This window comes from Dama dama, chromosome 23 (genome assembly GCF_033118175.1).
Source record: "Dama dama isolate Ldn47 chromosome 23, ASM3311817v1, whole genome shotgun sequence".
Taxonomy (NCBI): Eukaryota; Metazoa; Chordata; class Mammalia; order Artiodactyla; family Cervidae; genus Dama; species Dama dama.
This window is the reverse complement of record NC_083703.1, coordinates 44340045-44366555: the sequence shown is the minus strand read 5'-3', so window position 1 is coordinate 44366555 and position 26511 is coordinate 44340045. Positions and strand designations below refer to the sequence as shown.

The 26511-nt window shown below is 48.1% G+C and overlaps 2 protein-coding genes across 18 annotated transcripts in view; one reads left to right on the top strand and one right to left on the bottom strand.

Annotated features, from left to right (window-relative positions):
• Positions 1–3192: 3192 nt before the first annotated feature.
• On the bottom strand, positions 3193–4021 carry LOC133044815 (malignant T-cell-amplified sequence 1-like). The gene has a single exon (XM_061126582.1). The coding sequence runs from the start codon at positions 3880–3882 to the stop codon at positions 3337–3339; it is 546 nt and encodes a 181-aa protein (XP_060982565.1). The 5' UTR covers positions 3883–4021; the 3' UTR covers positions 3193–3336.
• Positions 4022–4168: 147 nt separating this feature from the next.
• The window catches only part of AKR1E2 (aldo-keto reductase family 1 member E2), a 28562-nt gene continuing 6219 nt past the window's right edge, over positions 4169–26511 (top strand). For 8 of the 17 annotated variants that reach the window (XR_009690064.1, XR_009690062.1, XR_009690061.1 and 5 more), the window contains exons 1-5: positions 4169–4319; positions 22512–22679; positions 23343–23459; positions 24306–24383; positions 25927–26049. Coding sequence is in view for 12 of the 17 variants with exons in the window: in XM_061126567.1 (XP_060982550.1) it covers positions 4221–4319; positions 22512–22679; positions 23343–23459; positions 24306–24383; positions 25927–26049 (585 nt within the window). In the remaining 5 variants the exon portion in view is untranslated. The other 9 variants (XM_061126571.1, XM_061126573.1, XM_061126572.1 and 6 more) reach the window with 9 other exon arrangements.

Sequence of the window (26511 nt, the reverse complement as noted above, 5' to 3'; positions counted from 1 at the left end):
ATATAACACTATTATCCATTTCTTCTCAAGTGATTGGCCTTTAATGTCCTAGGAAACTTTCCTCTGCAAATATTTTAATAGCTCAAATCCTTTTCACCAGTGCCAAATCATTTTTTGCCTGAAGTATCTGCCACACTGCATTATTAGTTTTTCTAGTCTCAGTCCCCATGGAACTATTTTCACCTTTATCATCTACCCAAAATGTAGTATTGTTCACGTCTCACTCTTTCTTAGCAGTCTTTTAAAGACCCATTCAAATTGCTAAGTATATAAATTCTTCCCAGCACATTAAAAATGGGTCTCTACCAAAAGCCTCCAGCATCATCTCCTCTCACCTTTTCCTAAGGTGAAAATCATGGCCTACAGAAGCCAGACTGCTTGTGCTTCTGTGACTCAACTGCATTGCTCACACTATAGCTTTTACTGTAACTTTTCACCATACTCACTATGAAGACAGTCTTAAGCATTTGCTCTATCCCCACTCACACATATCCTCTCATTCAGAAACCTTCTTTGATTCTCTAGGGAGAGACTATTTTCCCTCATTCACTCATGCTGTTCGTCATGGGTAATTCAGGTATTTACCATGTTAGTTTAGATGGTGGTGGTGGTGATGGTTTAGTCTCTAAGTCATGTCTGACTCTTGCGACCCTGTGGACTCTTAGCCTGCCAGGCTCTTCAGCCCATGGGATTTCTTAGGCAAGAATACTGAAGTGGGTTGCCATTTCCTTTTCCAGGGGATCTTCCCAACCCAGGGACTGAACCCGTGTCTCCTGCTTTGCAGGCAGATTCTTTACCTCTAGCCACCAGGGAAGGTTAAATACACATACAAACAAAGGAAAGTGAAATTATCTATTTGCCTCCGTAACAAGGCCAAGCTTCTGGAGAACAGTTAAAGTAATACTATATTTCTATTTCAGTCCCTTACTCCTAGCCCAGTGTCTGACCCTAAAGTAATACCCAGTAATGTTTGTTGAACTATTCTGGGTTAGAGCACTGGGGTGGGTAGATTCTGGTGTTAAGATGTGATTATAATTTATATATCATTATCTAGCATCCCTATCATTAAGGAAGCCCTGGCAGTAGCGGAAAGGAAGTAGAGGGGATCCTCTTCTAATCACTCACAATACCCTTTAGGCTCACAGATCACCTTAAACACATGACCAATGTAGACAATAATTTCCCAAGCACAGTTATCTATGCACACATACACACCAATTTTTCATGAAATTGCATGAAGTTCATAGAATTCTTGACCTCCATCTGATTTCCAATGTGTACACAGGCTTTCCATCCTGAGTTGTTCAAAAGGATATCAACAGCATCCAATAGGATCAGATGAGCCAGGAGGGAACGGAAGAAAATGACTTGAAGAGACCTGAAAGAAGGCAGCTTAGAGCAGATTCAGAAAGTCCGTGTTCAGCATTTGGTGGAGATCGTCAGACTGTGTTAAAAAAAAAAAACCGTGCGGTTGCTGGCTTGACTGTCTTCATCGGTGTGCATCGGAGGCATGAGTGCTCCAGAGGATCATGAGTTTACAGACCCTCCACAGTGGTCCATCAGTGACCAGAGTTAATGTTGCTGACAGAGGTGGAGAATTAGCAGGGGCAAAAGCCCTACTCCTTTGAGGAGATAAACAGTGTTTTGAAGAAGAGTGTTTAAGAGTTGTTCCATGACAAGCCTGTGGTGAAAGGAGACAACCCAAATGTGCCGATCTCTGAGGACAGAGGCCATCCTCCACCCCTGCTTCTGGGGCCACTCCTTCCTGCTCTCCTATTCCACCGACTACATCCCCACAAAGCATTCCACTCTTAGTGAATCTCTCCCCTCAGCATACAAATATACTCAGATAGCCCACTAACAAACATGCCACAAGAAAGAAAAAGAAAAAACCACACAATTAAAATAACAACAGCAAATAAGCTCCAAAACAGAGTATCTTGACTACAACCTTCTTTCACCCACCTTTCAATTCCCCAAATTCTCTAAGTGATGACGGTAAGTGTGGACTCCCACATCCTTCTCTTCCCCTTTCACCCCTAAATCTACTGCAATTTATCTAGCATTCATGTGAATTTCACTGAAACTGCTCATATGAAGGACACCAATGAATTTGTCAGCTGACTTATTTTATCCCCACTTAAAATATTTTTCAGTTGGGGGGGGTCTATGATGCCTCTCTACAAAAATTAAGCTCACTTTTAGGTTTAAATTTCAGAAAACTTAAGTAAGAATGAAGCAATCTACAAGAAAAATTTTTTCATTTCACAGAATTTAGTCACATTCCTTAAGAAGTCTCAACATAAGGAGTCTGCATAGTTGATTTATCATCAGTTCATAAATCAACAAGGGCACTATTATTTTCTATTTTCAACATTACCACCTTCAGACTATTATCAAGGGGTGTGTGTGTGTGTGTGTGTGTGTGTGTGTGTGTTTAGCAAGAACAAAATCATTCCCCATCCAAGGTCCGGAGAGTTTCTCCCAAAGCATTTTTTTTTTTAGTCGCTCCTCCCAAAGCAGGTCACACACCCAGCTATAAATGACTCAAAACCAGGGGAGGAAGGACCCTCATTTTCCTAAACATAAGGTCCCGCTTGGCCTTAGGCCCATTGCCCACCCACAAATGAGTCCATCTCATAAGGAAATAGACTACCCACCATGATAAGGCTGGACTAATGACCATTTTCCAGACTCCTGTAGCCAAGGGATGGACCCACATTTCCAGCACCAAGAAGGAAAAAGCAGGAATAATGTTTGTTGGGTGGACAATCAACAAAGTCTGAAGTTTACTTAGTACCGGATTTTGTTTATAGTACTCACCCCTTAAGCAGTCATATGAATAGAGTTGTTTCGGGCCTCTCTCCAGTCAGTTTTGGCCTCAGGGCATGTTCTTAGCTTCCCCCACCAGAGATGGAATCTGAGCCCTCTGAGGTGGAAGCGGCAGTCTTAACCCCTGGACCACCAAGGAAGTCCCTCGCCATTTTCTTCCCCTACCTTTTCACTCACTAGGGTCTGTCTACCAAGTGCACGCTCTTGACTTTGAAATCTACTTTTCTGAGAGAGATAATAAGCCTGTTCCAACGGATACCTGCTTAGACCAACAAGACAGGAAATCTAAACTGACCACCCCCGGGGACACAAAAACACTCACAGGCACACACACAAATGACACACACACAGACAGAGGGGTTCGTTCCAAAACTTTTACTTGGTCTTTCTCCTTTTCTAGTGTCCGCTAAATGTCTTAAGCACTGAGGAGCCATCTCCCTGGAGTCACTGGGACACAGGCTGGGCACGAGGTCCGCGGGGCGCCAGGCGCGCGTCCTCCCAGGCTCACTTGTACGTCTTCATGTGCCACAGCCCGTCATTGAGGTAATGGATGTTCTCGATGCCGATTCCTTTGTTGACTTTCTCGATCTCGTCCGCGGACATCTTCATGACGCCCACGCACAGGGCGTGCTGCTTTCCCTCCGCCATGATCGCCACCACCGTGTCCACTGCGGCGGGGAAGAGGCGGGCCCCCGGCGAGGTCAGGCCTGGGCACATAATGTTGGCTCCGCTGAGCACGAACTTGATGGCTCCCTTGTCCACCTGCTGGCGGGGCAGGATGAACGGATACTTGTGCAGCAGCCTCAGCGTTGGGTAGAAGGGCCCTTCCCTTTGCCTGAAGAAAAGCAGCTCCCCGTTCACCGTGAGGATTTCTATGTGCTCGTGGCATCGCACTATTTTGACCGGATCCTTCTTTGGCATGATTTGGTTCAGCCACGGTTCGATGCCGGGAAACTGCTCCATCAACTGGTTCTTAATGCCCTTAATAACGGAAGTTTTCAACTGGATACAGTTCGACACGTTTTCTTTTTCATCAAATTTCTTGAACATGATGCGGGGGTAAAGAGGGCGACCACAGAAAACCCTGGCCGGGAACCGGGGAGAAAACTGAACTACCAAGAGTCCGGCGGAGACGCTTACCGGGGGGCGGCCGCCGGAGGGGACGCTCGGCACGGCTGTCGTTAACCGGAAGAGGCGCGCGCTTTACGACCTTCCGGCACACAGCTTTCCGGCACGTTTACTTCCGCTGCCCGGTAGACGGCGGCGCGCTCGGCGGCGCGCTCGGGGCCGGCATTCTGGGGTTCTTCTCCGGAGCCGGGCGGGTGAAAGGGCGGGACTTGAGGAGGGAGCGGAGGAATAGCGGTTATTCTTGCTGCGACAAAAGAAGAATGGGGGAGTGGGCGGCGGAGGGTGGCGTGGGCTGTGTTCTTTTCCTGAAACTATTTCCGTCCAGTTACCGCAGCCGGAAACCGGAGGAACCCGGAGCGGTAAGCCCTCCCCCTCTTCCCCGTCGGGCGAGGAGTCGCGCCCTGGTGGTTACTCCCCTTCGCGGTCTCTCACGCTCTCCGATGTCGTCTAGCGCAGGCCCGAATACTTGTATACAGTTGCTTGCTGTTCGTCACCTTCCCCGTTCTTTCCACCTGCACTTGGAGAAAGGGGCTCTGCGCCCAGAAGGAATGTGAATGTTACAGTTAGGATTTCGATCCTTTTTCAGTTCACTTCAGTCCAGTCCCTGGGTCGTGTCCGACTCTTTGCGACCCCGTGGACTGCAGCACGCCAGGCCTCCCTGTCCGTCACCAACTCCCAGAGTTTACTCAAACTCATGTCCATTGATTTGGTGATGCTATACAGCCATCTCATCCTCTGGCGTCCCCTTCTCCTGCTTTCAATCTTTCCCAACATCAGAGCCTTTTCAAATGAGTCAGTTCTTCACATCGGGTGGCTAAAGTATTGGAGTTTCAGCTTCAACATCAGTCCTTCCAATGAACACTCAGAACTGATTTCCTTTAGGATGGACTGGTTGGATCTCCTTGCAGTCCAAGAGACTCACAAGAGTCTTTCGAACATCACAGTTCAAAAGCATCAGTTTTTCGGCGCTCAGCTTTCTTTGTAGTCTAGCTCTCACATCCGTACATGACTACTGGAAAAACCATAGCTTATTTTAAACAAATCTAAACTCGTCTTCCGGCTCGGAATACTGTCTCTTTGGTGAATGTAATGGTGCTTCTGAAAAGAATAGGCCTTCTCCTTTATTTGGGTCCAGTGAGTCTCTATTCTTACTGATTTTCTGTCTACTTCTTTTGTCGATTTCTGAGCAGAATGTTGAAATCTGCATTTGTGGATCGCTTTCCCTTTTCAGTTCTATCGGATTTGGATTCATAGATCCTGAGGCTCTACTAATAGGTCTGTACCCCATTTCAGATTAAAGTGGAAGTAACCCTGTTAATTAGGATTTTATCCACTTAGGTTCTGCTTATCCTAGGAAGTATAAAGCCCATGAGGGCAGGAATTATATATTTTATCTCTGTATGTTTTCATCCAGCACAAGATCTGATTCATGCTACAGGCTACATATGCAGTAATTGGCGGATGAATAAATGAAAGAATCTCTCTCCGCCCCTAAGATTTGGTCCCTTTGTTTCCCAGACAGAGCTTTGTGAAGAGACTAAGAGCAAATCCTGGCTCTGTGGGCACTTCTCTCTGGTAAACACATGCTTTATTTGGGAAGCCTGCACTGTGGCAGAATTGTAACAGGTACTACGTATATAGTGGAAATAACGTTTCCTCATTCTTGAGAGCTTATATCACATGAGGTTTTATGTCTCTTTCTGTGTGTGTGTGTGTGTGTGTGTGTGTGTGTGTGTGTGTGTGTAATTATTATAAGAAATTGTCTCACACAGTTATGGAGGCTGAGGAGTTCTTAGAGGATCTAATTCTTCTAAGAGGACAGTTGTCTTTTTTTAGTTCTTGATTGTCCCATGTTACCAGGTGTGAAGTCCTGTGTCTGAGCAGCAGAAACCAGATATTGAAATTCAGAGGAGGGAAAGTCATTACTGGCCAGAACGACCAGGGTGACTGTCTGTAGATGCAAAATAGCTTAATCAGAAATGATTGGACCTGGACCCAGCTATCAGAGGAACTCCCAATGGATTTTATAGTGAAGCTGTTTTAGGCAAAGGACTCTAAAAATAATGTCTAGTTTGGAGTTTCATAGCAATGAAAAGTCTTTTTGAAGTTAATTTTTCATTCTTATCTGAAATTGTACTCTTAAATCCATACTGTTTAATTCTTCCCCAGGGTGCACTTTTTCTTAGCCTGCAAGCATCTATTTGCTGTCTGCCACATAAGGTCCACAAAGGGCTAGATTTTGCTTCTAAATTCAGTTAAAATGAAAAACTGCTTTTTAGACTTTCAAAAAACTCACCTCTGAAATCACAGGGCCTGGTTCTTTATAGAATAATCTCAGTCTTTGAGGCTGGCATACATGATCATATTATAAAATATGATACACAAATTTGCTTTAAACTTACTAATATGTTAAAACATGACTTTTATGCTGCAGTTCAGTTCAGTTGCTCAGTCGTGTCCAACTCTGCGGCCCCGTGGACCTCAGCACGCCAGTCCCACTGTCCATCACCAGCTCCCGGAGTTTACCCAAACTCAGGTCCATTGAGTCAGTAATGCCATCCAAACATCTCATCCTCTGTTGTCCCTTCTCCTCCTGCCTTCAATCTTTCCCAGCATCAGGGTCTTTTCAAATGAGTCAGCTCTTCGCATCAGGTGGCCAAAGTATTGTAGTTTCAGCTTCAACATCAGTCCTTCCAATGAACATTCAGGACTGATCTCTTTTAGGATGGACTGGTTGGATCTCCTTGTAGTCCAAGGGACTCTCAAGAGTCTTCTCCAACACCACAGTTCAAAAGCATCAATAATTCAGTGCTCAGCTTTCTTTATAGTCCAACGCTCACATACATACATGACTACTGGAAAAACCATAGCTTTGACAAGATGGACCTTTGTTGGCAAAATAATGCCTCTGCTTTTTTTTTAATGCCTCTGCTTTTTAATATGCTGTCTAGGTCGGTCATAACTTTCCTTCCAAGGAGTAAGCATCTTTTAATTTCATGGCTATAGTCACCATCTGCACTGATACTGGAGCCCCAAAAATAAAGTCAGCCACTGTTTCCCCATCCATTTGCCGTGAAGTGATGGGACCAGGTGCCATGATCTTAGTTTTCTGAATGTTGAGCTTTAAGCCAACTTTTTCACCCTCCTCTTTCACTTTCATCAAGGGGCTGTTTAGTTCTTCAGTTTCTGCCATAAGAATGGTGTCATCTGCATTTCTAAGGTTATTGATATTCCTCCCTGCAATCTTTATTCCAGCATGTGCTTCATCCAGTCCATTATTTCTCATGATGTATTCTGCACATAAGTTAAATAAGCAGGGCGACAATATACAGCCTTGATGTACTCCTTTTCCTATTTGGAACCAGTCTGTTGTTCCATGTCCAGTTCTAACTGTTGCTTCCTGCCTGCATACAGATTTCTCTAGAGGCAGGTCAGGTGGTCTGGTTGTAGGGTAAGGGAGTTAGAGAAGGCGAGGTTGGGAAAAAGAATGAGATCAGCACTTTACGGGAACAGATCACCTTTAATGAGGCGAGAAGGGGAAGCAATCAAGATTAGTGAGCTGCTGCAAGAAAAGAGTAAGTATATATAGGCATATATGTGGAAAGCTACTGTCTTAAGGAGACCTGTTCTTCTCTAAGGTTGTTCGGAGTAGTTATCTCTTGAATGGCTGGGGCAAGAAATTCTGGAGATTGACCAGAGGCTGTGAGCTGGGCATAATCAACCTTAATGTCCATTTTTTTTTCTTCAAGTGAGAGAGTTCTTTGTTTTGCATAGAATGGTGGGGAAGACCTGGAGGGGAGTTTTAACTCCAGGCCATTTTGAGCTCTGTAACCTTCCTTCATTCCAGACCCTAAGGAATATATATAAAAAGAGAGAGGTGGGCATCGCTAATGTTCAGGGTTTCTTCGTGGTGATAAATGAGGGTCAGGGGTTTGTGGTCTGGAGGAAGGAAGTCTAAGGCCCATAGTGTTGATTTTCTATTCTAGCCGTCAGGGTCTCAAGCAAAAGAACAGTCTTGACTTGGTCTCGGGAAATGGCTTGGATTTGGTCTTGGAGGAATCCCTGGAAAAGATTAAACAAACAAGGTTCAAAGGTGAGTAGGAGGATGATAAAAATGAATGGTCCGAGAAGGCGTAAAACCTAAAGCTTCCAGTTCCAATATGTTAACCATGACTGCCAGAAGTTGTTTAATCTCTGGTGGATTCTTGAGGCTCTATCTGTGAGGTTTTTTGCAGCTCCTTGGACAATACCCAACTGGTTGGCATAGAAACAGCAGGATTCGTCTAGAAAAAGGCACAGACCTCCCTTCTCTGCGTTGAGTAGGTCTCATCTCCTTCTGTTCTGTAAAATACAACGGCCGCTAAGGAATCTAGTTGACTTTGGATAGTTACTAGGCCTTGAGCTATTTCCTGGAGGCTGTCTGATAGGTCTCTAGAGAGTGTCTGGTAGTTTTGGATGGAGGTGGTTAAGCCAGCAGTTCCTTTTCCAGTTCCAGCCGGTATTCCTAGCCCTACTACGAGGGGAATGAAATGAATGGCTCGTTTTAGTCACTCGTGGATGAGAGGAATAGGCAAGGGTTGATCATTGGGGGCTGTTAAAATGTTTGGACTGGAGTATACCAGAGTGCAGGTCCTGGTCCAATTAGTAGGTAGACAGAGGTATGTAGATGTCCCACACAGGAAAAATAGGGCACGTGTCGTAATATAACAGCTGAAGTTGATGGCGAAGAGGAGTCAAGGGGGGGTTTTGGTCGTTCGTTCAAGGACGCTCACAGACCCCACTAAGGTGGCCCCAACAATGGGAAAAGTGGAGGGATATGCTGAGGGAAACGGCCCTGAAAAGGTTAAAGAGTGTCCTGTAGGACCAGAAACATTATATATAACCTTTCCAGTGGCAAAGAGTTAAGTGGAGGTATGGTTGCACATGGAGTTAGGGATTGTGCCCACGGTTTGGTCATATGAACTGTTCCTGGAATTTCTGGATATGCAAAAAGGAGCTGGTTGTAACAGTGTTACTCTCTAGGCAATAGGGCCTCCTGTTGGAGGTTTTGCATTGAAGGAGGGAAGTTCAGTGAGTAAAGATTCTAAGAGGATGTCTGAATTTCAGATTTGGTCACTTGGATGAAGCTATTTAAGATATGAGACGAATAAATGCTCCCCACAGTATGAGTGGTGTAGGGACTTGTTACCTGTGGTCCAGTCGAGGATGGATATAGGGAGGGCTGAATCTCCCAGAGGAGTTACAGATAAACATATCCAGCAGTCTTTAGCCAGTTGTGGGTTAGAAGCATTGAGAAGTGTATAGGTTAAATTAAGGATCCAGAATAGACAGTTGAGGTTAGGATTTTGGAGTTCATGGGACAGAGGAAGAAGGGAGGATAACAAGAAGATGTTAAACAACATTTGGGGAAGTGAGTATAAGATAGATTACTATGGAAAAGAACTGGATTTCAAAGGGGTAAAAGTTATAAAAGGTTCCCAGTAACCACAGGGTGGAGATGTAATCTTCAATGTGTTTGAGCATGGATCCTTGAGGACTCGAGACCCAGATATCTGCCAGAATTTGTTCCAGGAATAATTGAAGCTGTGAAACCGACAGGCTCATCCATCACCAATTAGGGCCGGTGGAAGCCATTGAGAACTTTATAGAGTTGAGGGCCTGTGTGAGAAACTTGATAAGTATTAGTCTGGCAAACATTTTCATCATCGGGCTGTATAACCTATTTTAACCGCGTGATGTGTACCCAAGGGGTGATTTCTTTTAATTTTGTAGCACTAAGGGTCAGCAGAATTACCCTGTAGGGACCTTGCCATTTTGGGGTTATATCTGAGTGGGACTGAGTTGTCATACAAACTTTGTCTCCTATTTGAAGGGATGGGTATAGAAGATTGGGATGTGGTCAGGGGAGTAAGTCATCCATATGTTGCCAAAGGGCATCTCGTATCTGGCCATGTAAAGGAAAAGGAAGGTGGGATGGCAGTTTGGGACCATCCTGGGAGGGGGGGGAAGACCCAAAGGTATTATGGGCCTCCCATACATGGCCTCAAATAGACTGATATTTAAGGGTTTTTTTTTTTTTGGTAAGGCCTGGACCTTTAAGAGGGCTAAAGGGAGGAGTTTAGTCCAGTCTTGAAGTTTAATAGTTAATTTGGTCAGAGTGTTTTTTTTAGGACTCGGTTGGCTCTCTCAACCTTACTGGAAGACCAGGGATGATAAGGAATGTGAAACCTCCAAAGAACTTGAAGGGCTTGTGCAATACTTCGGGTGATTTGGGATGTGAACTCAGGCCTGTAGTCAGACTGGAGGGAGGAAGGCTTTCCAGACCTGGGGAGGATTTCAGTAAGAATAAGCTGAGGCACAGTAGGGGCTCGTTTGTTAGTAGACGGGAAAGGTCCCATCCATCCAGAAAGTGCATATACGAAGACTAGGAGAAATTTAACCCTTTTTACGGGTGGGATGTGGGTGAAATCTACCTGCCAGTCTTGTGCAGGAAGATGTCTGCGATTTGGTGGGTGGGGAAAGGAGTGGGGCGAATGTTAGAATTAGGATTTGTCCACTGACAAATGGCACAAGTTTGGGTCAGATTATTTAAATAGTAATGTCGTCCTTAGTCAGTTCAATAAAGTTCTGAAGGAAAGCCTTAAGTACTTTTGCAGAGGGGTGGAAAAGGGAATGTAAATATGAAAGTAATGGGCGGATGTTAGATTCATCAATTTGGGCTGTAGTAAAGACAGAACTAGGGCTTCCCTGGTGGCTCAGAGGTTAAAGTGTCGGCCTGCAATGCAGGAGACCTGGGTTCAATCCCTGGGTCGGGAAGATCCCCTGGAGAAGGAAATGGCAACCCACTCCAGTATTCTTGCCTGGAGAATCCCATGGATGGAGGAGCCTGGTAGGCTACAGTCCACGGGGTCACAAAGAGTTGGACATGACTGAGCGATTTCACTTTCAAAGACAGAACTAACAGGCAGCCTGCTGCATTGCTTCGTGATCTGCTATGTTGTTATAAAAGGAGAGAGGGCCATGTCGCTGATGTCCCCGGCAATGTATTACAGCAGCTTGTTTTAGGAGCTGAGCTGCATGGAGGAGTTCAGAGAAGCATTGAGAATAGGTGTGCCCTTCTGAGTCAGGAATCCCCTCTCCCTCCAGATTATAATGTTAGAATGTAATATGTTATAGACATACTTGGAGTCACTGTAAATGTTTATCTTTTGGTCTTTGGCTAGGGTCAAAGCTTGTGTAAGAGCTATCAGTTCAGCCTGTTGTAAAGATGTGTGAGCTGGGAGTGTAACTGACTGGATGAGGCGAGGAAAGATAACTTTGTCGGGCTGTACCTGGATTATAGTGTATCCAGCCCCAAATGAGTCTTGTTTCTGGGCACTGCCATCTATGAAACAGGATGGGACTGTGGGGTTAGTAAGGGGCTGATCAGTTATATGTTCAAAGGGATTAAGTGTCATATCTAATGTCTGAACACAGTCATGAGATAGGTGTTCTGCTTCTGGATCTGGTGTAGGGAGTAAGCTAGCAGGATTAAGAGGTTTACAAGGCATAAAAGAAAGGGATGGGTCAAGGAGGTGTGTGTGGAGGATCTGTAGTCAAACGGGTCAGAGAAAGGAAAGCCTGATGAGAGAATAAATGTTTGAGGGAATGAGGTGAGCATACATTTAGAGGAGCATTTCAGGTTAGCTTTTGGCTTCAGGTATTAAGAGGGTGGTTGTAGCTAAGGCCTGGAGACAAGGTGGCCATCTCAGCATGATGAGATCGAGTTGTTTAGATAAGTAAGCTAGAGGCCCCCATATGTCCCGTTTTTGGCACAGAATCCTTAAGGCATGTCCTTGTCAAGAATGTACAAAAAGGAAAAAAGGCTTGGTGTAATCAGGTAAGTAAAGAGAAGGGACCTGTTGTAAATTTTTGGTAAGAGACTCATTTTGGGTGTGGAGAGAGGTGGGGACCAATAAGGATTCATCTAAGTTTCCTCAAGTAGCTTGGTAGAGAGGTTTTGGGTGGAGGGCAAAATTTGGGACCCATATTCGGAAGAAGTTTAATAGAACTAATAGAGAAAGAAGTTCCCTCTTGGTTTGAGGCCTGGGGATCTGTGTCAAGGCTTGAAGTCTCTGAGCTGGAATTATTTTGGATGTGGGAGTGAGAAGCAATCCCATGTAATTGACAGTGGTGCAAGCAATTTGTGCTTTGGAGAGTGAGACTCCGTAGCCCCAGTTGCCTAGGGCGTTTAATACCTTTGCAGTGTGGACTAGGCAGTTGTGGTGAGAGGAACTATGTAACAATAAATCATCTACATATTAGAGTAAGGTAGTAGAGCCTACATCTAAAGTTTGTAGGTCTCTTTGGAGGACTTGCCAAAAAAATGAGGGCTGTCTCTAAACCCTTGTGGTAAGACGGTCTAATTTAATTGTTGAGATTGATATGTGTCTGGATCCGTCCAGGTGAAGGCAAATAGGGGCTATGAAGAGTGGTGTAGACATATAGTAAAGAAAACATCTTTGAGGTCCAAGTACGAGTGTGTCGGGGGAATATGTGAGGGAAGGGTGTAGGAATTAGTGACCAAGGGGTGTAAGGGTATTATAGCCTCATTGATCTTGCTAAGAATTTGAACTAGACACCAGGAGTGGGTCTCTCTGACTGCCAGTATAGGAGTATTATGAGGAGAACGATAGGCCCCAAAAGGCTGGCTTTGAGCAGTCAGTAGATTATTGGTTTAAGTCCTTGTCAGGATTCTGTGGTCAGGGTGTACTGAGTTTGGGTTATTATCTGAGAGGGATTTTTTGAGAAAGACCTGTACAGGGCAGTGGTGTCGGGCTACCAATGGGGCTTTGGTGTCCCAGACCTGAGGATCTGTCGGGGGAAGGTTAGGGGGCAGGTTTTGGGAGTGAGGGCTGCCCAAGGGTTCGGGTGCCACTTGGATGCAAAGAATTGATACGGGATCTAAGAATGGAAGGTTTATAGAAGTTTGTGGCTTAGCCAGAAGATCACGTCCCATCAATGCTATTGGACATTGAGGAACTACTATAAAAGAATGTCTTAGTGTTGCCTTACCAAAGGAACAAAGGAGAGGAGAGGTTATTTGGGGATAAAAAAGGATGCCTGAGACCCCCTTTGATGGCCACTTCTGAAGGTTGGAGAGGGCCCTTAAAGGAGGTTAAAAGTGAAAAGGCCGCTCCAGTGTCTTATTAGGAATGAGACTTTGTGTCCGGCCACCGTGCCAATTACCTGAAGCCCCGAGTCCATCTGTATGGGACGGACTTGGGGTCTGGAGCTTGGGCTCCATCACTGGAATAACTCAGGCACAACTGGATCATCTCTCAACTTCATCCGAGGAACCATGGTCTGGGGTGCCAGGGTCCCCCTGAGTCTGGTTCCCAGCCCATTGTTGTTGGGCCTGGGGTGGACCCCGAGATATGGTGGGGAGTGTCTGAGGATGATCCTTTTTCCAGTGGCCCCTTTGTTTGCAGGTGGGGCAGGGTTTGGTGGGTGGCCGGGGATTTGGGCAGGACTTAGCCCAGTGTCCTGTTTGGTTATATCTAAAGTAGGGGCCTGGAGGGTTAGGTCCCATACAGATGGGCCGAGGTTGATGAGCCAAAGGGGTTGAGTTTTTTTCTTGGATAGCTGCAGAGAATAAAGCATATATGGCCTTTCTTTCCTTTTCTTTTTCTTTTTTCGCTTCTTCCTCCCCACTGTTGAAAACTTTAAAGGGTGTTTCTAGGAGATCTCGCTGAGGGGTTTCAGGGCCCTTCTGTAATGCACGTAGTTTTCGGTGAGTTTCGGGGGCTGACTGGCTTATGAACTGGACAAGTAGGTACAGAAGTCCGGTGGGGGTAGAAATATCTAGATTAGTGTAATTTTGGACTGCCTCAGTGAGCCGTGAAAGAAAAAAGGATAGGATTTTCATCTTTTTGAGTCACTTCCCTAATTTTACCTTAGTTAACATGAATGTGAGAGCTTTTTAGCATTCCTTCTAGTAAACAGGTGATCATATGATGTAGGTACCAGATGCCAGCATCACCTTGATATGTCCACCGTGGCTCAGTTAAAGGGACTGCATCATCAGCCACCGGATTAGTTCTGTCTTGTTTATGGAGCTGATGAGCATGCGTCCAGGCTGCCTGCCATATCCGTTCTTCATCAGGGGTTAATGTGGCATTTAGGATGTAATAAAGATCATTCCAGGTTAAATGATATGCTTGTGTAAGGCAGAGGAATTCTTTTCTATACTTAGTAGGATTTTCTGAAAAAGATCCCAATTTTTCTTCAGTTTGGCTCATGTCAGAAATTAAGAAAGGCACATGAACCCGGGTAGGGCCCTCTGGTCCCGCTACCTCTCTTAGAAGAAGCATGTGTTTGCTTCAGGTCCTGGCCGATGTGGGGGTGGGGGGTGGAAATCTCTTTTGGGGTTTCAGAGTCATCGCTTCCTGTTTTGAAGGAGGAAGGACTAGAGGATGGGGTCTTGTCTCTGGAAGCTTTCTTTCCAGGGCGGTAGGGAGGAGGCTCATTTGCCGGGTCAAAATCAGGGGCTGGGGGTTTAGGGGGCCTTTTTAGGGGCTTTAGATTTGGATTCTTTTGTAATGGAGGGGGAGAGAGCGCAGAGGAGGATTTGACAGGTAGAACAATACTTGCAGAGAGGACGGCTTCTAAGGTGCCAGAAGACTTGAATATAGGGAACCTCCGACCATTTGCCGTTCCATTTGAGAAGTTTGTGAGATCTGATAAAATATTGAAATCGAAAGTCCCAAACTAGGCCAGTGGTTTAGTTTATGAATCTTGAGATCGGTCAAGAGTAGAGGTTTGAGGTTTCGTTTTACACAGGCCAAGGGAGAGTCCTGTGGGACGGATTGCCTTGACCCCCATAGCAAATGGCCAGCGACTGTCTGGTCGAGAGAAAAGGTCGTCACCTCATCTTTTGACCAGGTAAAGAGAGAGAGACTCTGACAGAGGTAGGGCCATCCCTCACATACCTCCCCAGAGGGCCTTTTGGCTGGACAGTTCACCAGGAACCCGGAAAGGATGATAGTCTATGGCACCCTATAGAGGACCGTCCAAGCTTACCTGGGCTACTGGGCCAGGCGAGAATTTATGGTGGATGGAGGGAGGTTGAATGGCAAAAGGCCTCTGTCCTGGAGTTGGTCGGTCTTATGGAAAAGAAAGTGTAGAGAAAAGAGGGAGAGAGAAACCAATATTCCTCGGGTTACACGGAAAACCAATAAAGCCCTTTCATTGGGCTTCGTACCACTCACGAAGGCACAGGGCGCCCTCTCCAGGAGGTGTTGAAAGTCCAGGCAGGAAATTGAGCTCGGCAGGCTTCCACGATCTGAAGAACTGGCCATGGAGAACGAGAAGGAACCTCAACTGATCTCCCAGGTTTCACACCAAAAAATGTAGGGTAAGGGAGTTAGAGAAGGTGAGGTTCAGAAAAAGAACGAGACCAGCACTTTACAGGAACAGATCACCTTTATTGAGACAAGAAGGGGCAGAAGTCAGATTAGTGAGCTGCTGCAGTAACCCAGGAAAAAAGTATATATAGGCATATATGTGGAAATCTACTGTCTTAAGGGGGCCTGTTCTTCTCCAAGGTTGTTGGGAGTAGTTATCTCTTAAATGGCTGGGGCAAGGAATTCTGGAGGTTGGCCAGAGGCTGGGACCAGCTCAGAGTTGGGGTTAATCAACCTTAATGTACATTTTTTTTTCTTTGGGTGAGAGTTCTTTGTTTTGCATAGAATGATGGGGAGGACCTGCAGGGGGGGTTTTAACTCCAGGTTATTTTGAGCTGGGTAACTTTCCTTCACTGGTATTCCCATCTCTTTCAGAATTTTCCACAGTTCATCGTGATCCACACAGTCAGAGGCTTTGGCATTTCAATAAAGCAGAAATAAATGTTTTTCTGGGACTGTCTTACTTTTTCGATGATCCAACAGATATTGGCAATTTGATCTCTGGTTCCTCTGCCATTTCTAAAACCAGCTTGAACATCTGGAAGTTCACGGTTCACGGATTGTTAAAGCCTGGCTTGGAGAATTTTGAGCATTACTTTACTAGCGGGTGAAAGTGAAGTGAAGTTGCTCAGTCATGTCTGACTCTTTGCGACCCCATGGGCTGTAGCCCACCAGGCTCCTCCGTCCATGGGATTTTTCCAGGCAAGAGTACTGGAGTGGGTTGCCATTTCCTTCTCCAGGGAATCTTCCCAATCCTGGGATCGAACCTGGGTCTCCCGCATTGTAGGCAGACGCTTTTGCCGTCTATTGTGCGGTAGTTTGAACATTCTTTGGCATTGCCTTTCTTTGGGATTGGAATGAAAACACTTTTTCCAGTTCTGTGGCCACTGCTGATTTTTCCAAATTTTCTGGCATATTGAGTGCAGTATTTTCACAGCATCATCTTTTAGGATATGAAATAGCTCAACTGGAATTCCATCACCTCCACTACCTTTGTTTGTAGTGATGCATTCCAGGATGTCTGGATGTCTGGCTCCAGGTGAGTGATCATACCATTGTGATTATCTGGGTCGTGAAGATGTTTTTTGTATAGTTCTGTGTATTCTTGCCACCTCTTCTTAATATCTTCACGTGCTTCTGAAGCCTAGCTTGAAGGATTTTGAGTATTACTTTGCCAGCAGGTGAAATGAGGTGAATGAAAACTGACCTTTTCACATCCTGTGGCCATTGCTGAGTTTTCCAAATTTGCTGACATAGTGAGTGCAGCACTTCAACAGCATCATCTTTTAGGATTTTAAATAGCTCAGCTGGAGGGTAACACTTATGGTTAAATATTGACAATTTAAAAATTAACTCAAAATTAATTACGAATTGTTAGAAGAACGAAAATCATAGCACAAAATTCAGTCTTTCAGGCCCCGGGTGTGTCACTTCCCAAGTGTTATCAGCCCCCGCTGATAAGTATAAATAAAGTGATACTTATCACTTTATTTTCTCATGAAATTGGAATAATACAATGTGTACTTCACAAGGTGTATGGGGTAGTAATGAATACAGCATGTAATGGACTTACCTAATAATAGCAAACAGTGTAGGACATTTTAAAATATTTATCATTCAAAACAACCTTTATGCAATAGTGATAAGACTATATTAGATAGGTACCAGTTTTACAGAAAATTAAGTCAAATGGTCAAGAGATGCCCAAATTCAATTTTCTATCTGTAATCTCAAGGGGGTATGTAATAGAGACATTGCAATTATGTTGTGAAAGTGAGGAAACCAAGTTAGAAAACTTCTCCGCTTCCTCAAATGTCTTAAAATTTGGAACTTGATTCCTACACTTCAGTTCAGTTCAGTCGCTGAGTAGTGTCCGACTCTTTGAGGCCCCATGGTCTGCATGCAGCACGCCAGGCTTCCCTGTTCATCACCAACTCTCAGATCTTGCTCAAACTCAGGGGTTGTGTTCATTTCAGAGTTCACCGCATACAGGTTTGTCTGCAGTTTGAGAAATGACCGCTAGAGGGCAGGAGACTCAAACGAAGTTTACATACAGCTCAAGAATGAAGTTCTCTGTTGTTGGAGTATTTTCAACTAAATAGGTAACAATATTTTTTATCATGCAGTTGTTTTACCTCAGTTGTATTTCCTAAATAAACCCATCTCTGCAGATTCAGAAAATATTTCCCAAGCTCAGGTGAAGCACATTATAAATAGAATCTACTTGATTTACAATTTGTGGATTTTCTCTGCATCTACAGATAATAAACAGTAATTCCTTTTGAAATGCTGTCTATTAAAAAATTAACCCTCCGTTTTTGACCTGTTGAAATAAATATGAAAAATACCTTCTCTCACATTGCTTCAAAGTATAAACTTTTTGAAAATTTAAAACGTGTTATTGTAAAAATAATCTCACAACATCCAGTTTTTAATAGCGCCATCATCTATCTCATTGCTCCATTGCACAGGTAATACTGCCAAGTTTCTCACATACTGCAAAAATGGTCTCTGCACACCACGCATATAGATGCATAGGGAGGAGACCGGAAGTCACATGCACTCACCCACCACATGGGGATGCCCAGAGGAAAGGGCTGCACGTGGGAGGGGCGTGCAGGGGCTTAGGGGTTCTCATTCCCAAAGCACAGCCAAAGGCAGGGTTTGGCCTCCCAAAGGTTCAATACCCTCCTTTTTCTGGACTCCGCACACCTCTTCTGGCTCTGATCCTGGTCTCACTTCCCAGATTGCCCCAGGAAGGGATGATCACTCAACTGCGTGAGCCCCACTTGATGTGGGCACAGCTCAGGTTCCTGGCCCCCAGGTCCGGGGGTGGATGCAGCAGGATAAGCTCCAGGACAAAGGGCCTCGCTCCCACATGCAGACTCAGCGAGGGGTGGTGGGGCAGCCTAGTTTAGCTTGTCCAGTGCCCGTGCATGCATCTAGCAGCGCGCGAAAGAGACCCACCTGGGCGAACCCGTGTCCAGTGTACTAACGGCTCCCATCCCGGCGGTTACCACATGATGCCAACGGCCGCCGTGCTGCTACCCCACAACCCCAGGGACCCATGGACCACCCCACACCAGTCAGCCTGGCTGAAGACCTGGGGACATGAAGTTACAGAATAACCTCCCACACATCCTGCTGTCCTGGTCCCACTCTACCCCCACCCCCGCCACCAGCGGCCAGCTCCCTGCACCGCTAGGTCAGGAGGCCTGGAGGTGGAGTAGACATGGGCCTGGGCAGGGGAAGGTCAGGCTGCCCCTTCCCTCTCCATCTCTCCTCCAACCTCTCCCCGCACCAGGTCCAGCCTGTCCCTGGCTGGTGCAAGGGGCTGGAGGGAGCCCTGAGAGCAGGCAGTCCCACAATGAGGTCCGAGTGTTGGGAGTAATTACTGTTATTAGGGAGCGCTCCCTGGCACTTAGGTCACCCCAATTTATTGATGAGCCACAGCACGGATGCTCAGGGTCACTTAACTCTTAAGTGACCAAGTCCAGCCAAACTAAGACGTCACAACGAAGTTGGCCTGTGACTGACCCCAGAGGCCACGCCCAAGAGGTGGTCCCCGAGCCCAGCCTTGGAGAGGAGTCCGTCTTGGGTGCGGGAGCAAGGGGAGGGGCACCGCAGGCCGGGACTCCCGCAATGGCTCCGCCCACTCCCATCTGCGGATTGGACGCTCTGCAGGGAGGGTCTCATCCCTGATCCCCGGAGATGCGGCCCGGTGCCCACCGCGTCCCAGACTCCCCGGGTCTCCAGGCTGCGCTCTGCTCCCACAGACTCCGGGAGTTAGAAAACATTCCCAGGACTCGGAGCACTGGGTCACCAACGGGGAGCTAAGGCCACCAACTCTAGCCCAAGCACAGCAACTTGTAGAGGAGCAAAAAGAACTTCCCTCTGGCACCCTAAAGCCGCCCCCTCCCCTCCCCCACGCCAAGGGAGGAGTCTCGGGGGCCTATCCTCCTCCCAGGCGCTCAGAGAGGGTGACACGAAGCCTCTCCCCATTGCCTTGGGGGTGGCCTGGCCCAGCCGCCCCTGCGAACCTCGGGATCCCCGCCTAGATCCGGATGGTGAGAGCCGCCGGAATAGGGGGGAGGCGTTGCTAGGAGACCGAGGGCTGGGCCAGGCCCCTCCTGGGTTGTCTAGCCCTGAGCCGGCGCACGTCAGTTACCCGGAGAACCACCCTCGGCCCCAACAGCTGGGCGTGTCCACGGCCGAGGCCGCGTTGGCTTCTTCCGCCGCCTTCGCGCCGCCAGCAAACCCTGGTGGCCTCTGCTGCTGCCAGCAACCTGTCCGGCGTCCACTTGGGTAGCGGCCCTGGGGAGCCGCGCGGGCAGGCGGGGACGCGCTCCGAGCCATGGAGGAAATACCTATCCTGGGCCTGGGCACCTGGAAGGTGAGGCGGCCTCTTGGTCGAGGAGAGGCGGTGCCTTCCTTCGACACGCCCCTGCGTGGAGAGCCACCTACCGGGGGACATCTGCCACAGCCTCCGCAGTCCAGCTGGTCGCTGGCACCTGGAGGGGGCCCGCCTCCCGCTTTTGGTAGATGGAGTGTTTAGACATTAGGTTTTCTAGAATTGGGGATTGTCCTTCCCAATCACTGTTTATTTTTTTGTTTGTTTGTTTGTTTATTTTTGGCTACGATGGGTCTTCTTGCTCCCCGGGCTTTCTCTAGTTGCTCTAGCTGAGCTTCTCATTGTGGTGGCTTCTTTTGTTGGGGAGCCAGAGCTCTAGGGTGCATGATCTTCAGCAGTTGCAGCTCCCCGGGCTCTAGAGCACAGGCTCCCTAGTTGTGGCACACAGGCTTGGTTGCCTGGAGGCATATGGGATCTTTCCCGATCTGGGGTCAAGCCCGTGTCTCCTGCATTGGCAGGAGGATTTTTTGCCACTGAGCCACCACAGAAGCCACCCCGCCCCCCACCCCGCCTCATTATAATTGTTCAGAAAAAACAGAAAAAAAAAAAAAGTCTGAGAAAGCCCAGAAGAAAAGATTGTCAGGCTTGGATAAGAGCAGGAAACGGTCGCCTGACAGATCAGAGCAGCAGCCATCAGGAAGATGGGGAAGTGTCTGTACCAAAGAGACAGGAAAATGCTGTCATTGCCAATTTGGTTTTAAAAAGAAACTTTCAAACTTTTTCTTCCCAGTGTAAAAGTCTGATAGTGGACGTTCAGTTCAGTAGCTCAGTCATGTCCAACTCTTTGCGACCCCGTGGACTGCAGCCCTCCAGGCTTCCCTGTCCATCATCAAACTCCCGGAGCTTGCTCAAACTCGTGTCCATAGAGTTAGTGATGCCATCAAACCATCTCATCCTCTGTTGTCCCCTTCCCCTCCTGCCTTCAATCTTTAGTGGATGTACTTTGGACCTTCCTCTACTTGTTTTTTCTAATCCCTGTCAGTGGTTTAGACAGCACTAATTATAAAGCCTTTCAAATTTGCTTTCTTTTTAAAACAGTCTTTAACAAAGAGATATTTGTTTAAGAATTCACATAGAAAGTTATTGGTTGCTGGTGCTAGTGGTAAAGAATCTGCCTGCCAATGCAGGAGACATGAGACAGGGGTTCTATCCTCGGGTCAGGAAGATCACCTGGAATAGGAAATGGCAACCCACTCCAGTATTCTTGCTTGGAGTATACCATGGACAGTGGAGACTGGCAGGTTATGGTCCATGGGGTCGCAAAAGAGTCAGACGCCAATGGGCACACACAGGAATTAGAATGATCACCCTTACTCATCAAAATATTATTTAAATTATTTCTTCTATCCACTTACCAACCGGTAGAGGTCAGGGATGTATTAATAGCTTAATTTATTGTGGTCGAGTAAAATAAGTTGAAAGTGTTTCCTCTTGTCAGAACTTTGTTTTTAATTGGTATGAATTCTAACTGGAAAATTTTGTAAAACTCTGTGTATTGTGTTTAATTGCTTTATGTAAAAAAATAGTTATAGAACACTTGAGCTTTATTTCTTCTTAAGTTTTTTTAGGAATTTTTCCATTTCATTTCACTTTTCCAAATTGTTGGCTTCTAGTCATTGATAATAGTTCCTTAGGTTTTTAAATATGTATTTTTTATCTGTATGTACTGCTTTTCTTTCATGTCATTTAAAAAAAAAAAAAACTTGGTCTCCCCAGTCTTGTCCAAAGTTTGTCTACCTTAGGGAATCCCCTTGAGGTCCAGTGGTTAGGTCTCCACACTCCTACTGCTGGGAGCCCTGGCTCAGTCCCTGGTTGGAGCACTGAGATCCCATATGCTGTGCTGTGTGGCCAAAAAAAAGAAAAAGAACCAACAGCAGAAAAAAAATAGTCTATTAGGATTTTTCAAAAAACCAACCCAGGCATTGTTGGTCTTCTCTATCAATTAGTATTTGATGTTCATTATTATATTCATTTTCTCTTCTTTCTGATTTCTTGGTGGTCCTCCCAACTCTGAAGTGGATGCTTGGTTCATTAGCTCTCATCCGCCCTGTATGTGTTCTCATTCAATGAAGATCATTATGACAGATGCATCTCACAGGGTGATGTGATGTTCAAGGGAGAAAGCGCCCTGTGAGCCGAGACCTCTTGAGGATGTAGGGTTTAGTAGTCATGTGAGCCTCTTCCCCTGCCCCAGGCCCCTTGCCTGCTCGAGCAGCCCCCTTTAGAGAGAGCATTTCTTTTCTGAACTTGCACATTGCTGATAGCATCCATTGCGTTCCTTTGGCTTCTGGCAATGCTCTGTGTGGTGGATTGTCTTTGCGTGTACCTGTCTGCCTTTACACTTGCGTTGATGGCCTTTGTGCGTAGTGGGTGAGTCTGTACCTCCTTGCATCACACCTGTCACCATTATTCATCCTAAATTTATTTACGCGCACCTTCATTCCAGTAGCACAGCCTCTAGCTCAGTCATTTGCAGTCAATGCATACCTAAAGCATTTTCCCCAAATAAGTAAAGGAAATTAGATTATCTGTAAATCCTTTCTGACGCTGACGTTCCTCATTTTAGGATGGATGAATACAAGTACCAACTCAGTAAATTCACTTTTTATGGCTTGTTGACTCTGTGTTCTAGAGTGAACAGGGGTTGTTGGGGTCGGGCTGTCCTGAGTCCAGGTGGCTGACTTCTTGTCTTGCAGGCAGTTCCAGGGGAGGTAACAGAGGCTGTAAAAGTGGCGATAGACGTGGGCTACCGGCACGTGGACTGTGCGTACGTGTACCACAACGAGAATGAGGTCGGAGTGGGAGTCCAGTCCAAGATCAAGGAGGGCATGGTGAGACGGGAGAACCTGTTTATTGTCAGCAAGGTAGGACTTCCCGTGTAGAGAGAGAGGGCCACCGACAGTGGGAACAGCATGGGTAGGGTTTTCCAGTCTCCTTTGTAGGAGCTGATGACTCCATCTGTACTTGAACCCATGGGACAGGACTTGTGGAGCTCCGTGCACAGGCTGGGAACATTGCAGGTCAGGGGGGTCAGGGACAGTGTGACATGAGCAAAGGCACGGGGCATGGGACACCACAGGTGCAGGGACCCCCTAAGAATCTTGGCTGAGATTCCCAGATGGAAAACTGTTGGGCAGCAGAGAGCTGCCAGGTTGGGGAAGTGGACAGGCCGGACTGTGGAAGAAGTCAGGATTTCGTCTTAGAAGTTCACTCTTTTCCACTTAGAAAGGAGCACGGTCGAAAGTTGTCACATAGGGAACTGTGTTGTATAGAAGCGAGGCTGGTGTGGTGTCAAGGAGATTGTAGCCGCTTGTTATAGGAGATGGGAGACGTTGACAGCCTGAACAAGGGCAGCCATGGAGGATCCCGGGATGCCCGAAAGACGTGTCCCTGCCCCGTTGTATTTACTGCCAAGGGGTCCTAGACGTCGTGCATCTTGAAGATCCTGGGCCAGCGGGCAGGTGTGTGCTCACAGTTCCCGCGGGCTCTGTGGCCATCGTGTCTGTGCTTCCTCCCTCCCCCTGCAGCTCTGGTGCACCTGCCATAAGAAGCCCCTGGTGAAAGCAGCCTGCACCCGGAGTCTGAAGGCCTTGAAACTGGACTACTTGGACCTCTACCTCATGCACTGGCCCATGGGCTTCAAGGTACAAGACGGCGAGACCCCCGTAGGCCACACCTCCCTTCCCGGCGGTGCCCTGACATCATTCAGCAGGCAGTGGAGTGAGCACATGGTTCCCCCGGGGGAGAACCATGGTTCAGCTCTGGGGAGGCATGGGCTGGAGGACCTCAGAGCCCCTAGGCTCTAGTGCCCTACAAATCCACCTCTCAGCCCGTCATTTCGTTTTATACACAGGCCTCCCCTTTGACCTGCCTCGGGTGGCGAAACCCGGTTGGGTGGAGAGCTTGCAGACCAACCCCTGAGGCTGTGCTGGTGGCTGGCTTTAGGTTTTTAAAAATTTCCTGCCATCCTCTTGTCACTTCCCAGGTGACTCTAGTGGTAAAGAATCCACCTCCCAGTGCAGGAGACACAAGAGATGTCGGTTCCATCCCTGGCTCAGGAAGATCCCCTGGAGGAGGCGGTGGCAACCCACTTCAGTATTGTAGCCATCTTTCTCTGCCCTGCACCTCCCAGCACCCTTATACTAGTTCTTGATTCACTATCTCTCACCATGATGGGGATTCTAAGAAAAGAGGGACGATCCTACCAGTGGACTTGGGAGAGGGGGCCCTTAGGACATGAAAGACTCCACTTTTTTTGCCTGAAATTGCCAAACAGTTTTCTGGCTGCTGTCATGGATTCCAGGTCTTGCTTCCCCGTTGGGTGAGTGGTGGGCAGTGATGTTCAGAGTACTGGAGAAGGTTAGCTGTGTGTTGGAGCAGAGCCCAGGCTTCCTGCAATCTGGTCCAGTGTTCTTCCCTCCCTTCCTCCCTGTCCTCTCCGGGGGTCACCATGAGCCCCCAGTGAGCACCTTTCCTTCTGGCTCTCGCAGTCCGGAGAGGCAGACTTGCCCATGGACCACAACAGCATGATCATCCCTAGTAACACGGACTTCCTGGACACGTGGGAGGTAAGCCAGCCCCGCCGACTGTCTCTGGAGGGAACCGTGAGGCCTGCAGCTGACTGTTCAGAGGCCCCTGGTTCGCAACATGAACTGAGGACGAGCACCTGACTGAGGACCTCAGCGCGGGTCGGTCATCTTTCTGAAGCACTTACTTTAGGGATAACTAATTCAGACTAATTCAGAAGGTTTTGAGTAAAAAAAAAGATTGCATGGTCTTTACAGAAAATATAGAAAGTGTAAAACATACAGAAAGAAGGAAAATTTGAAAACCTGCTTCTCCATGTCCTGGCAGCGACCACACTGCCATCCTATAGTTCCCTTTAGTGCTTTGTCAGCATTTCGGAACCATAACTTCGGCGGCAGGGAACGTCTAGGGGCAGGCAGGAAGAAGTGGAGGAAGGGGTAGCTTATTTCAAACCAGAGTCCAGATGAAAAGTGCCGAGGCGGAAGCAAGGCGGGAGCGTGCCAGTCAGGGCAGTGGGTATGGGGCGCTGGGCAGTGGGCGGCTGGCCTGGGAGGAGGGCTCCTGCCTGCAGGAGGGCTCCTGCCTGCAGGGTGTCCAGCCAGGCCGGCAGGTGCCTGTGACCCCTACACGGGCGGGGGGGGCGGGTGGAGGCCAGAAGAGGAGGTTCACACCGTAACTTGCAGAGTTCAGGGAGACAAAGTGCGAGCTCTTCGTGTGGGGTGAGGGGTGCAGGCATGGGGTGTGGGGTCATCCGGGCAGAGCGGGGAGGGGGCACAGATGAGGAGGCATGCCAGGCCAGGCCAGCCTCTCCCTCCCCTTTCATCAAACAACCAAATCAGCGAAACCGAGCTCACCTGGCCTGTCTGTCCACTGTATGGCCTGTTCTCAAGGATCCGGGTCGAACCCTGGGCTGTTTGTGTGGCCCGAGTGAGGGTCTGGGCAGCTGTTGCTGCTTCAGGGAGTCACAGGGACACAGGGACCCTGGTCACCGGCTGTGGCCCCTCAGACTCATGGCCGCCCATGCCTGGCACCAGGCCGCCGCATTCCTTTGAAGCCAGGGGTGGCCCGGCTCCTGGTCAGTGAACAGCAGAGCTGTTCTGCCCTTGCCCCTGAGGACATTAACTGGCACTGGGGCAGGAGCTGAGCACAGGTTGCGGTGCCGAAGCAGCTTATGATCCAGGTGGAGGGGCGAGCAGGTGAGGCCGGCGTGGACGCCCTGCGGACACCAGGCAACAGGGACTCAGGGTAACAGCGGCCCGTCCTGCTGCATTTGCTCAACGCCAGCCCTCAGCGAAGAGCTCTGTATGCATCTGCCTACACGGCCCTTAACCAGCCCCGTGACCTGGACGGGGTGGTCCCCAGTGTGCGGGTGAGGAAATGGAGGCTCTCTGAGGTCCCATGGTGTGCCCACGGCCCCCAGCTCCTAGTGGTGCAACAGGGAGCAGACCTAGAGCACGGAAGCGCTGGAGAAGCCTTGAGGGAAATACTGTCGAACAGCAGGCGGGGCCATTATTCGGACCCTGTGCGGGTCACCCCTGGGGCCGGCCCAGCCCGGATGCCCCATGGTTCTTTCTATCCCCCTAGGCCATGGAGAACCTGGTGGCCGCAGGCCTGGTGAGAGCCATCGGGGTGTCAAACTTCAACCACGAGCAGCTCGAGAGAATTCTGAATAAACCCAACCTGAGGTTCAAGCCGGTGACCAACCAGGTGAGCGTGGGGTCAGCTCAGAGGCTGTGGATCATCTTTTCAACCATTACCTCCAGGAGGCTGCAGGGGCCATGGAAGAAAGGGTGGATCGAGAGGTGTAGGTGTCTTCCCCAGGGCTGTCAGCATCGCAAACTGGGAGCAGTCAGGCAGGCAGTGGGTGAGGGGGCAGAAGATCCCCGAAAGTCTGGTCTGGTGAGGTGGTGCCCCCAGAGCAAGGGCCTGAGCTGAGCTTGCCTCCTGTGCGCAGCTGTGGGTGCGTCACCAGGTGCGTTAAAAAATGGAGCGGTCCCAGCGGCCCCCACCCTTCGGTGGTGATGCTCCAAGGTGAGTGGGCTTCACGGAAAAGCACAGGAGCCCCCTCTGCTCTCCAGCCTGGCACGTTGCAGCCTGAAAGGCGTGGACGAATGGACGACCTTCAGCCCAGGTCACAGACTGCCAAGAGGTTAATGCAGAGAAATGACT

Excerpts from the sequence above, each read along its gene's own strand:
- LOC133044815 (XM_061126582.1), bottom strand. The coding sequence starts at position 3,882 with ATGTTCAAGAAATTTGATGAAAAAGAAAACGTGTCGAACTGTATCCAG.